Source organism: Amblyomma americanum, chromosome 5 (genome assembly GCF_052857255.1).
Source record: "Amblyomma americanum isolate KBUSLIRL-KWMA chromosome 5, ASM5285725v1, whole genome shotgun sequence".
NCBI lineage: Eukaryota > Metazoa > Arthropoda > Arachnida > Ixodida > Ixodidae > Amblyomma > Amblyomma americanum.
In genome coordinates this window covers 167,833,810-167,846,025 of record NC_135501.1, presented here as the reverse complement: position 1 = coordinate 167,846,025, position 12,216 = coordinate 167,833,810, and the positions used below count along the sequence as shown (strand labels likewise).

The window sequence follows — 12,216 nt, the reverse complement described above, 5'->3', positions numbered from 1 at the left end:
CCAGAAAAGTGGCTGCTGGGACTATGCGAAATTTGAACCGGAATTCCGGAACAGTATGATCTCCGAGCAGTAGATCGCATATGAGGCATACAAAAGTTCAAATACAATAGCTCTTTGTTAACTTGCTGCCATTCCGGCTTCTGGGGCAGTTTAGTGTAAGAGTTTGAATGAATTGGGGCAACAAAGAAGCAGTTTTATTCCAGTTTTTGTATGCCTCGCTCAATCTCAAACACACTTATGGTGTCGGAACTGGCAATTAAGTAGAGAATGAAAAAAATTGCAAATTATTTATTGAGCACTGACAGATCTATGTTTACTTATGTCTTATACATCATTCCAGGACCAAAAAAAGCACTCCGAATAATTCGAGGTCTCCACTCCTTTCATGCATGTGGCTTTTCGGGCTGCAGCGTGGCAGCGTGCTTCCACTCGAGGGCCCAAGCTTGTTGAGAAGTTGGTTTTTCCTCGCGGCTTACAAGCGTAGTGGGTATCCATAGGTATCTTGAGGAACAGCAAGAAAGAAATTGACACTTTTTCGTAGTTTGACTTCATGTTTATTGCGAGGTGCTTGTTGAATTCGTCGATTCAATAAAAGAAAAACTGGCATCATATTTGTGCAAATGCAGTAATATTGCTTTCGACACGCATCAGTATATTGTGACATGTTGTGTATAGTAGACTGTGGCAGGTTGCCTCCATAACCTCTTTGGGTGCCTCGATCGATGCAGCGATCGAGATACCCTAACCTGCGGGCATGAAGGAAGTTCTTTCCTTCCTCCGTCATGCCTGCGGGGAACAGCAGTGCTTGCATTTCACGTATGGTGTCACGGCGCCAGTAGAACTTCGTTTGTTTTTCAAGAAAATTCAAACAATTGAATTAGCGGCATTTCCATTATTAGAAAAACTAGGGGGCCCTTACCCGTAGCATTTTTTTTTCATTTCTAGCATTATGCATATCTTCAAAAACAACAAAAAAATTAATGATCATTTTATCCTTTAGTTTCGGTTTCTCTTTCGATGTTGTGTTTTTGTTTGTCAACAATGTGTGTGTGTATCTATTTATTGTTCCTTGTGCCATGCTTGCGCTCTTCATCATTTGAACTTTCAACCGTTTTGCCGCTGCGGCTACTACTGCAAGCAGCTGCACTTCATTGGATGCCCGCCTGGGCTCGGGCCCCTCCACTGCCGACCAAGGCACGTAAAACCTGCGAGAACCCAGTCTTCTTTTTTGTTTGCGCGGTTCAACCCATCCGCAGGTCTCAACTGACGGGGATTAACGTAGGCGATAAAGTAGTACGCCTCGCAGAGCCATTGCTAAACTGGCACAATACCATGATAACCACGATACTTCTTGGCACAACTGAAATAATCGCAGCCAATGTGGCCTAGGGACTGTCAAGCGCTAGGTTCAATAAGTTGAGAACTATAAGTGCTAGGCTCGGCGTGCTAGTGACACTGGGGGCTGGTGTGCCTAGGTTTCTTTGCGAGAGTTACTCGCGTCCGTGTATATGTTGCGACTATCCAGTTAGTTTCTAGATTTCGTTACCTGTCAAAGCACAGAGTATTACTGTTTCGAGCTTTCGGTGTTTAATGAAGTGTTAACTGCATTTGCAGACCTCTTCCTTCACATTTATAGTGTGTATGACTTGGGATAATGAGTTTTCTGCAGCAAAAAGTACTTCAAGAAATGAGAAGGCGCCTGTGCATTGAATATGAATGGTGTGTTGGGTTATACTGAAACAAAATCATTCCAAACATTCATTAGGCACGGGTTTTAGTGTGTCCATTCTGGATCACAAATAAAGTATGCAAGTTAGTATTTCGCCAAGTAGACATAATTGGTGTGAAGAGCTGCAGCAGTGCACGTGAAACAATGAAACGCAACATGAAAGACTGTACAGTGGCCTAAAATTTTTTCTGCAGGCTTAAACTTCCAGAAGCAACATGAAAAGATATGAGCATGCATATTGTGATCCAAACCGTATCTGTGGATCTGTTTCTGTCACCTGTATAGGTGTCTCTTGAAGTTGTGCATCAGGAGTAAGTGCTGGCATCACGACCACCAGCATGACTACATGCTAGAAGCCTAACTGGCATTGCAGATCAAGAACTCGCCTTTTCAACATTTTTGCATGTTATCATTGCTTTATCAGAAGGCATAGGGCTGGCTTGACCAGCTGCAACAATTCGTGCTTTGAAGTCAATAAAGCATTCAGGACCAAAAACTAAACCCAACAGCATTTTTTCCATCTTCACTGCTGTATCGGAAGGCATTGCTGCCATGGCCATCTGCTCAAACATATGCACGAAAGCCAGATTGCAGCATTGAACTTTAAGAGCAGCATTGAACACTAGGTTAAATGCCAGCTGGTGTGTGAACGGTGCACAAGAGTACTATTCACAATCACAACCCAACCAGAAACAGACATACTCATTTATTCAATGTATAAGCTACGCTCCCCATCGGCAAGCGTATTCTTGAAAAGGTGCAGAGGAACGCTGTAAGGTTTATTTACTCAAATTTTCTCAGTATGAATCGCCTTCAGATTTGATGCACGCTATGGGCATTCAGTGTCTCGAACAGTGAAGGAAAAAGTTATCTTTGCAGTTCAAAATATAGCACGTAACCTCATACCCTATCTGTCTCCTTCAACATCGATGCATGGTCGCCACCATCATCCTAATTCACTGACAGTATTTTCTCTTCGAACAGATTTATTCAAGCTTTCATTTTTTCCTTTCACTCTAACCCTCTGGAATGATTCTTTACTGCCTTTCATCCCACTTTGATGCTTTATGTTTATAAAGTGCTAAAAATGTGAGCCTTGCAATGGAAAAAACATAAAAACAACCTCGCATCGAAAAACTTAAGGGACACTTACCACTCCTTAAGAATGGGATGTGACAGCATGAGAAATCTTCATTTTTGCTATTTTGGTGTTTTTGTGTCATATTTATGCGTATCAGGGTTGCACTCGTCAGCACTGAACTGGTCCACTTTAATCACACAGGTGAATCAGCAGATGAAGCCACATGGTCACGTGACCTCTCAATCTGGTTGCCATAGTGGGCAGATTGGGATGACATCACTATGTCACCTGACCTCTCTTGACCAGTCAATTTAATCCCTTCCTGCCACGGTGGCCAGGTTGCTGACAATCCTGTGGGCCGGTTGCCGCCTGTCCCGGTGGGCAGGTAAAGATGACATCACAAGGTCACGTCATCTATCTCGGCCAAATGAAATGTCGCCTTGGACATCGGCTGGGTTTTGGTGCAACACAACTCTAATGCGGTTCCATTAAAACGTTTCTTGGGGATCTCGTCCACAAAGTTCTTAATACATTTTAACAAAGAGAGATTTTTTTTTTGCACCTTCCTGAACATACATGACAGCTCTCTGCACTAAATCCATTACAATTTCAAAGTACAAAGTGTTGCAGAGTGCTAATTAAGCGTGAAACTCTTAAAGGTAAACTGGCCGTGGAAAGCTTTTAGGTAGCCATGTACAACTTCTCAGGAAGCTGGCACAGCTTAAAGGCAGTAGTTTGCAGTGCATGGATGGATATTTGGCTTAGAAGCATCATGATGCATACAGCATGGCACAAGACACACAGTGAAAAAGGAAATGCATGATGCGTGCTGCAGGCTAACAAGTAAAATTTTCTTTCCGAGGCACCATGTATACTGACTGTACTGATTGTAAGAGAAGTAAAGAAACAGCCTAAACAAACACATTGTCCATATTGTGTGCTAGTTTTGAGTTGTCTCTGCTCTTATTTTGTCATCAGCTGGGTATATTTACACATGGTGTCGCAACTCAAATTTCAAGTGTGGGTGCTTTGTATCATCTTGTGTTCCTTCCTTCACTGTGTTCTGTGTGCCTCATGGTTCCACGATATGCTGCATGAAATACTTTGAACTTTTATTTTTCTTGAATGCTTATTCTGATTCCTCTCAGTTCTTGTAACTTCTCTCTTCAGCTGCTTCCTTCAAATTATTCAGATTCCTCTTGGGAAAGCAAATGTGGCTACCATACATTACTGACACAAGTTTTTGAGATAGTAGAGATCAAGTTTTTAAGGCATACATCTTTTTTGGCTCATTAGTGGCGTGGACGGAAGTTTTAGATGGATGTTTGTAGACAGAAGTTGTAGATGGAAGTTGCAGACAGAAGTTGTTTGCACTAAGTGTCAATTTTTAGTTGTGTGGTAAATAAAATAAAATGTAAAAGTTTATTATAGGCATCATATATGTAGTGAAATAAGAACAAATAAAAACGCCTCAGTACATATATTGAAGATGCGTTTCTAAGGCAGCTCTGCATTTGCTAGACGCTCCTTTATTGTCGTATTGTTGAAGCAGGTACTGTGGACACTTTGCTAGAGAATGCATGAATGCTGTTGCATCCTTCTGAGCCAGCATGGCACCAATGACACTGCTCAGTTTGGGCATGGAATGTGTAAGCAGTGCACATTAATAACCACTTGCTCACTTGCTTTCGTCTGTGGGGCTCATCATTGTAAAGCAGATATTTGGCTATGTGCGGTGCTGTAGTGACAAGGAAATTGGCTTCAGCCACTCGGGGCCTTTGCTGTGCCCCAACATCTCATAGTATCAGGATGAATTTCCATTTCATTGCCACTGAAGTATGGTCATGATGACCGATATCAAATCTGCAACCCGCTGTTGGTAGCTGAATGTCTTAGCTAGCCTCTGTGACATCTCAATCAATGAATAAGGTTTTCTCTACATCTTAACAAATCTTGTGCAGGACTGAACAGTGAATAAGCTAAACACACTGGATGCATACCTTTGCTGCAATTGCATGTCTCTGCCCTTTTGCATTATATTATTACAGTATTTGCTTGTAAATGCTTGCATGTCATAGGTCAATGTTTCCATAGCATGGGGTTTATTTTTATGTCATACTACCGCAGCACATCCAGGATCCTGTTTTTGTACAGGGGTAACAAGTTTGTTCTGTCAAGCAGATGCATGCATACCGCATTTATGTACAGTCTTCGTCAAAGGTCTCCAGGCCACATAGGGGAGCATTCACAGCACCCTAGAGTCCACAGCCTTCAAAGGCTTGTATAAGGATCCATCTCAAGTTACAGAAATTTACAACGTGATGGGTGCCTCGAATGGTCCATTGCATGACTGAAGAGAAAATCCTGTGCCCTGAAGACTTTTGACAGGGGAGCGTGCATACTTTGGACTAGAGTATACATGGACAGAAAACGATGAGTATTCACAGTGAGCATTGTGTTATCAGAGACGTTTGTCCAACACATAGCTTTCATCCTATGCTACCAATATTTATTGAAATACTGGTAGCGTCAGCAGTACTTTCTCCATGTTCACTGGCTGCATTTTGGTTGGCCGAGAGAGCTTGAATCAAAGTTCCTGACCAGCACATTGTTGCTGCATTACTTTGACATTTATAAAGCTTGAAAGACTAACGTGATCCAAGAGATAAGCTGCTGCACATAATTTTGGCGAGACACTCTGCAGGCCAGTTATAAAAAGGTGAAGTGTTTTCAACAGAAACAATGTTGGCGAAAAATGTTAGTCTGCTCTGGGCTTCATTTGGTGGCAGAAGAAACAGGTGGCCTGAGCTATGAGGACCATGTGAGTCGTGGGGTTGACACACTCGGGAATGTGCCTCCTGTGTTCTTGTGGCCTGGGTGGGTTATAGAATGGGCACTATAACGTGCTGTGCACAGAGCTGCTGCTGCTTGTTGCGAGCGAGTTGGGAAAACTCTTTCCTAGCTTGACAAACATCTCAATTGTTGATAGTCGGAAGCAAGCAGCATCATTAATGAAACTGTTGCCACAGCTGCAGCCAAAGTCATCATTACACTTTTTGGCCTGTTAATATACTTGCATATGTATCTCACTTCTCACCTGTAGGCTGATTGATGTTTGCTCCTATTATGCACACGTGTGAGGGAAGTTGCTCTGTGTGTGTGTGCGCTTTAAGCAGTCTGCTTTTTGGCAACACCCTGGCTGATGAAGTAAGTGCCATGATAACATTTTTGTGGTTGGCAGTCTCTTTTTGGAATGGTTTTATAAATTGGTTTTTCTCACTAAATAGTCTCAAGGTCAGGCACAGGTTTCAATGTATCATGGCCATTTTGAAAGGTAGCCTTTCCTCTTGGTAACCAAAAGCGTTATCATGTTTTATTGTTCCCTCTGCTCCTCGAAACAGGTACTATCCCCTTGCAATCCACCTGGCTAACCTCTCTTTCAAAGCAGCATGCGGCCCTCAAATTGTAATTCTTGAATATATGAAACACATTTCCCACTGTTTTGGCAAACCATTTCTACATTTGGCCTGTTTTTCTCTTTTTTTTACATCACAGGCTTTTGACTTGGCATCAGCAAGAAAAGTGCAAGATGACAGAAGAATCATGCTGAGGATTTAGTGTCAACATTAAACGACCCAACAGACAGAATTTTATAACTTATGAAATAGTGCATCAAGTGATTTGAAGTGTGCCTTTTCACGAAATGGAATGCATTGGACTCTGTCTCATTATGTCTATTGCTCAGCAAGATGACTGGAATGATGCAAATCATGAAAGATTGTATAAGTGACACTGTCTTATTGCTGAGAAAACCTCATGCTGAAGAAACTTTATGATTATTTACTGAAGGCTGTAGTGTAAATGGTATGCTGCTTTATAAGCATCATTTTGTTCGTGTGCATTTTACACTCCATCTGCTTTAGTGCCTACAGTTTAGGCAACCACATTGCGTTGCTCACTTATTGATGTTCTCTCGCCCCCTTAATTGATATATATTTGGCACATTGCTTTGTGAATTTTCTAGATTTTGTTTGTCTTTCCACCTATGCATGAAATGTTTAGAAAACGTGCTGAGGAAAACCGGCAATAAAAGCTTTAATTTCAGTGCAGTTATTGAGAGAGAGAAATGTAGAGCTTTAATTTGGTTTAACATTCATGTTCTCGTTTCCCAAGGTAAAATCCACTTCTTTACAAGCTGGAAAATTGGCTTCGAATGAAAGCAGACTTTGCAATAGAAAACCTTGTTTCAAAGTTGAGTTTCCTTAGGTTGACCCTGACGTTGCCAATATTTGTACAGCTGCTGTTGTTAAGAGGCATAAGGAACAAGAATTGCTGCCAAGATTTCTGGTCCAAATGATAGCTCCAGCATTGAGAGCGACCACTGAGAGTGGTTCTCTTGGCACCACACAGGAAGACTGCGGTGGATAGCCGATGTCGCTATAAACGACAAGGATAAATCATAATTAAGCTTACTTCTTTATTGTGCACGGTTGATTAGATAGTTGCTTATCAGAGTTGGAGTCATAATCTCTGCTTGTTTCGTCACATTTACTTCTATTTTGCATCCTACTAAGCTCAAGAGCATTGCATCAGAAGGGGAATATTGAACAGCGCACTGCTTCCAACCAGCTTTTCTACAGGGCTGCAGAGTGCAGTCTGTCCGTCGCTCACAAAACATCAAAAACACAGCCATCCACTCAAAAATAACTAGAATGATGACTGTGTACTGCGGTAATCATACCTTAAGAATGCAAATGTGCTTTTCCAGTGTTTTCTGATTGTTATTCAATATTCCTTTAAGATGCCTTTCTACAATAACTTTCGCCTGGCTTTAGCAGTAAGTGACCTTGACATGTGGAGTGCTGTGGCTGATCAAAAATCTTTGTTTTCACAATGCAGAACTGGACGACACATGTGAAGATGGCGTGCCTCGTGGACAGAGTGACCCTATGGGCCACTGTGCGACAACTCCTGCTATCGACGTGGGAAGTCGCCAGAGTAAGCACATAGGGAACCAGCTGTACCAATGCGGTAACTGCGACAGAAGCTTCACAAGGAGAATTCACCTGAAGGAACATTTTTGTACCCACACTGGCGAGCGTCCGTACCAGTGTGACAATTGTGGCCGCAGATTTGTGAGCAAGAAGAACCTTAAAGAGCACCTCCGCACCCACACTGGGGAGCAGCCTTACCGTTGCGAGTACTGCACCAAAAGATTTTCATACAAAAGTCACCTGCTTATACACATCCGTACCCACACTGGCGAGAGGCCGTTTCAGTGCCAGCTGTGCCCCATGGCCTTTCCACGAAATCAATATCTTGAGGGGCACATGCGATCCCACAAGGGTGAAAGGCCATACCAGTGTCAGTTCTGCAAAAAGATGTTTTCTAGGAAGCACAGTTTAAAATGCCATATAAATTTAACTCAGCACTTTGTGTAAGCTCATTTTTCATGAAGTTCTGGTACGTTTTGTGAGCATTATCTTTTACATGTGTGGCCAGCTGCCTTGCGTCAGTGTTTTTTTTTTGCTAATTTTGCCTTATACTGACAATCTTTGGCAAATGAAATAAGCATTTAAACACCTGCTATGTACACTTTACAGGGCCAGCTCTTATGCATGTACAACTGGGATTGAAGTCAAAGTACCGTATTTACTCGCGTAATTTGCGCACTTTTTGCTGTAAAATAAGGGTTCAAAAGGGCGGGTGCACAAATTACGCAGTGATTTCGCGAGCACGTCTTAAAAAACTCCACAAAGGTCATAAATAATGTGCAGTATGTACTGTATATTGACGCCTACATGTTTACTTCTCACTTGTACCCCTCGCTGGCCAAAAAAAAAGAAAGGTTGACTCCAAATATAAGTCGATGCATACCCCCCTCCCTCTTTCCCGTGGAATGGCATAACGGTGCATGTGCACCACAAAGCAATGAATGTGTAGTGAACAGTCACAATTAAAGCCTGCAGTCAGAGGCAAACAGATATAAAAGGTGATAAACTCCGAATGCCTCGAGTGCGGCCCGACAGTGGCACATCGAAGAAGATACGGTTCGGTAGTTTCAAATTCCGGCGTGTACCAGAGGTTATCGGAAGGTTGCTGTCGCAGCTGTTCATCCGGGTAAGCATCCACCAGCACTAGAGGATGGGGTAAATGGCATGCAATTATATATTTATATTTTTTTACTGGAACCAATTTACAAACGAATTTAATGACTTTTTGGAGCAGGATACATGGAGCTCCATGCTGTCAGGGACAAAAGTTTGCGGTATGAATATTTGTGGAAAAACGTTTATTGCAGAGCAATTAGGCACAACAGGTTAATGAAAAGCATAGAAACATGAGGAGACATGCGTGTTCTGTCTGGTAGAAGAATTCCATCTGACTGACTAAAGAGGCAACACAGAAATTAATTTTTTTCCATGAATCTGCATCCCGCAAACTTCTGTCCACAACTGTACATGAAGCAGGATTCATCTCCCCCGTGTATCCTGCCAGGCATGGGCATCAGTACGGGGCGCATACCACCCTTGGCTCAGGGAAAACTATGTTAGACCTCGCATTCAGGTCGGCGCCGCATATAAGTTGACCCTACTATTTCGAATGATGGTTTTATAATAAAAACATCAACTTATATGCGGCATTATACGGTATATTGCACGTTATGACCTTTGAATTCCTAAGGCAAGGATGCGATGCAATGGATGGGGTGAATTGTTATCTCTTGCGTGGCTATTTAGCTGATGCTGACTCATTTCCACTTTTTACTGCATGCTGATAATATGATCATGAACAGATATCAAGTGTCTCATGAAATTCTCGAGGTCTTCTTCATTCAGAAGCGAGAAGGCGTGCAGGGTGCAGTCAGCAATTAACCTGAAAAAAAAAAAGGATATGAAAGACATACAAGACTGGACGGGCACTGCCTACTGACTCTTTATTGCTCTGCAAACCAGCACAAAAGAACACTGGACCATAGTAATATAGGGCGGTCAGTTCACACAATCTAAATAATACATTTCTAATGCTCTCAGAGTTCAAATGCTCAAATGCTGTTTTAACGGTAGTGGCACTGCTTTTGCTTCGCAGTTTCTTTAGTCTTATTTTTCACACTTCGTGCACAGTTCACTGCTTCCCTTGGCTTTGCCTTTTACCTTACACATGCGCCATGCTCATTTTTTAGGCTTTCTTGTCATCATCACCTTTTACTCACTGTTTTTGACTGTTTAGTTCATGTTCACATCTCTTGAATTTTCTTTGGGCTCCGCTGTTTTCATACTTCCTTCCCTTAGCTACAAGATGACTGCTCTTTCACATCACTTTTTCTTTGTATTTGCCGTGGTCACCATTAGGTTGGCAGTTCGCAAGGGGTTGTAAATTTTAACCTTTGCCTTGTCTTGTTGGCCAGTCTGAGGTTGTGGCGAGATTGGTGTTTTGCTGCTCTGTTTAAGGTGGCTGCTCCGAAATGTGCTGGAGCACAGGCTCAGTGGTGACTGCACCATGTATTCTAGATCCATCTCGCTGTGCTGAGGCCAAGTGCCACTCCTGTTACTGTTCGGCACTCCATGTTCCGTCTCCAATTGTCAATGGTCCGAATACGTCCATTGAAAGCTGCACTCAAATTTTGCGTTACCGACTATTGTAATCGTGCAGTGAATTTTTTTTCATTATTTTGTTTGGTTTTGAGAGCATATCGATTGTTTTCTTTCTGCTGCGTCAGTTGGTCACCTGATAATCATGTGGTCCAGTGTTGTCGGTACGTACTGTGCTGGTTTGCAAAACAATAGAGAGGTGGCAGTCAGTGCCTGCTCTGTCTTATGAGCATCTTTCATGTCCTAGTTTAGTTTTGTTGGTTCCATCTGTGCATGTATTCTTGGCTCTGGTTTTAATATATGCATCAGTGTCACTGCAGCTCACTTTAATTAACTGCCTAGTGCCACAGGCAAACCCTGCTTCTGTAACATTATTTTTATGATGCTCATCCAACAGTGTTGTTAAAAGGTATCTGAAGGGACATAAGACAGTCCAGCTTCAAGATGTGTTGTGCTTTTGTGCGCAGGCTTTACAAGCAGTGTTTTGGTCATTATAAAAGGAAATGAAAACTGTTGCAGCATTCAGTGCATTACCATTTGTTGGAACCGTTCTTCGAATGTATAAGTGGTATAGTTCACTGTTGAAGTTTGTTGCTTCAATATTTTTTTCTTGTTTTCATAGATGGTGTAGCTTGGGTGAGACTGTTTCGTATTAAAGTAGCACATGTTTTGATAATCCACATTGCGATAGGTTTTTGCGACATCTAAGGTGCATTTCAGTGTTGCTGAAAGAGGCCTTCCCCCACTTAAGTGAAGTATTCCTGTGCAATCACAGATCATTCTGCATCTGATTTGTTGCAGAAACTGTTTTGCTCAAATGCAGTGATAAAACCAATTGTATGTTATGAGCTTTTAGTGCATGTCTGATTTTTAAGTTATATTGCTTAGTCCACATCATTATTTTGTTGCATTGGCATTGGAAAAATCCCTTAGATTAATTCTAAACCTGTGCAGTATATTTGCATATAACATGTGGCTACTTGTTGTTGCTATTTGCAACGTACATGTGCTTTAGGGGGGTTCAACAGTGCATGTTATTAAACCATGATTATACATTCTTTTCCGTTTTTCATATCCCTCTTGCTTCAAGAGTGCCAGTGCCATTGTGTGTACACTTGCTCAGATATATTTGTCATTTCTTTGATTTGTTCTATTTGCTTTATGTCTTTTTCTTCTTGAGTGTAATGACTTCCAATTGCTTCTTTTGTATGATATAAAGTAGTATATATCACTGTTGGCTCTGAAACCTGTGCAGTATATTTGCAGATAACATGTGGCTACTAGTTGTTGCTATTTGCAACGTACATGTGCTTTAGGGGGGTTCAACAGTGCATGTTATTAAACCATGATTATACATTCTTTTCCGTTTTTCATATCCCTCTTGCTTCAAGAGTGCCAGTGCCATTGTGTGTACACTTGCTCAGATATATTTGTAATTTCTTTGATTTGTTCTGTTTGCTTTATATCATTTTCTTCTTGAGTGTAAATGACTTCCAATTGCTTTTTTTGTATGATATAAAGTAGTATATCACTGTTGACTTCGTGTTGTGAATTCTTTATTTCTTTTTTTATTTATGGGAAGCATGTTCAGCTCCACCCTCACATAATTTTTCGCTAGCTGTGAGTGCATTTTAGAGTGATAGCTGTGTGGGGATGTTCTGTGGTTCTATCAGTGCTGCTGTCAAGCTCTAATTAAAAGCTGCTGCATTCACCTGCTCCTATGAATATGTTTCCCAGGTTTCCCTGGGCTATCTCAATGCACTCTCTCAATGTGTTATGCCATCTGCCTTGGCAGAACTTACTTAAAAAATTGA

The 12,216-nt window shown here is 41.7% G+C and overlaps 1 protein-coding gene across 1 annotated transcript in view; it reads left to right on the top strand.

Moving 5' to 3' along the window:
- Positions 1-11,882, top strand: part of LOC144134321 (uncharacterized) — a 30,872-nt gene extending 18,990 nt beyond the window's left edge. Inside the window, exon 3 of the mRNA XM_077667259.1 lies at positions 7,652-11,882. Coding sequence (XP_077523385.1) covers positions 7,652-8,251 — 600 coding nt within the window. The 3' untranslated portion in view covers positions 8,252-11,882. The remainder of the gene's footprint in view (positions 1-7,651) is intronic.
- The last annotated feature ends 334 nt before the right edge of the window (positions 11,883-12,216 follow it).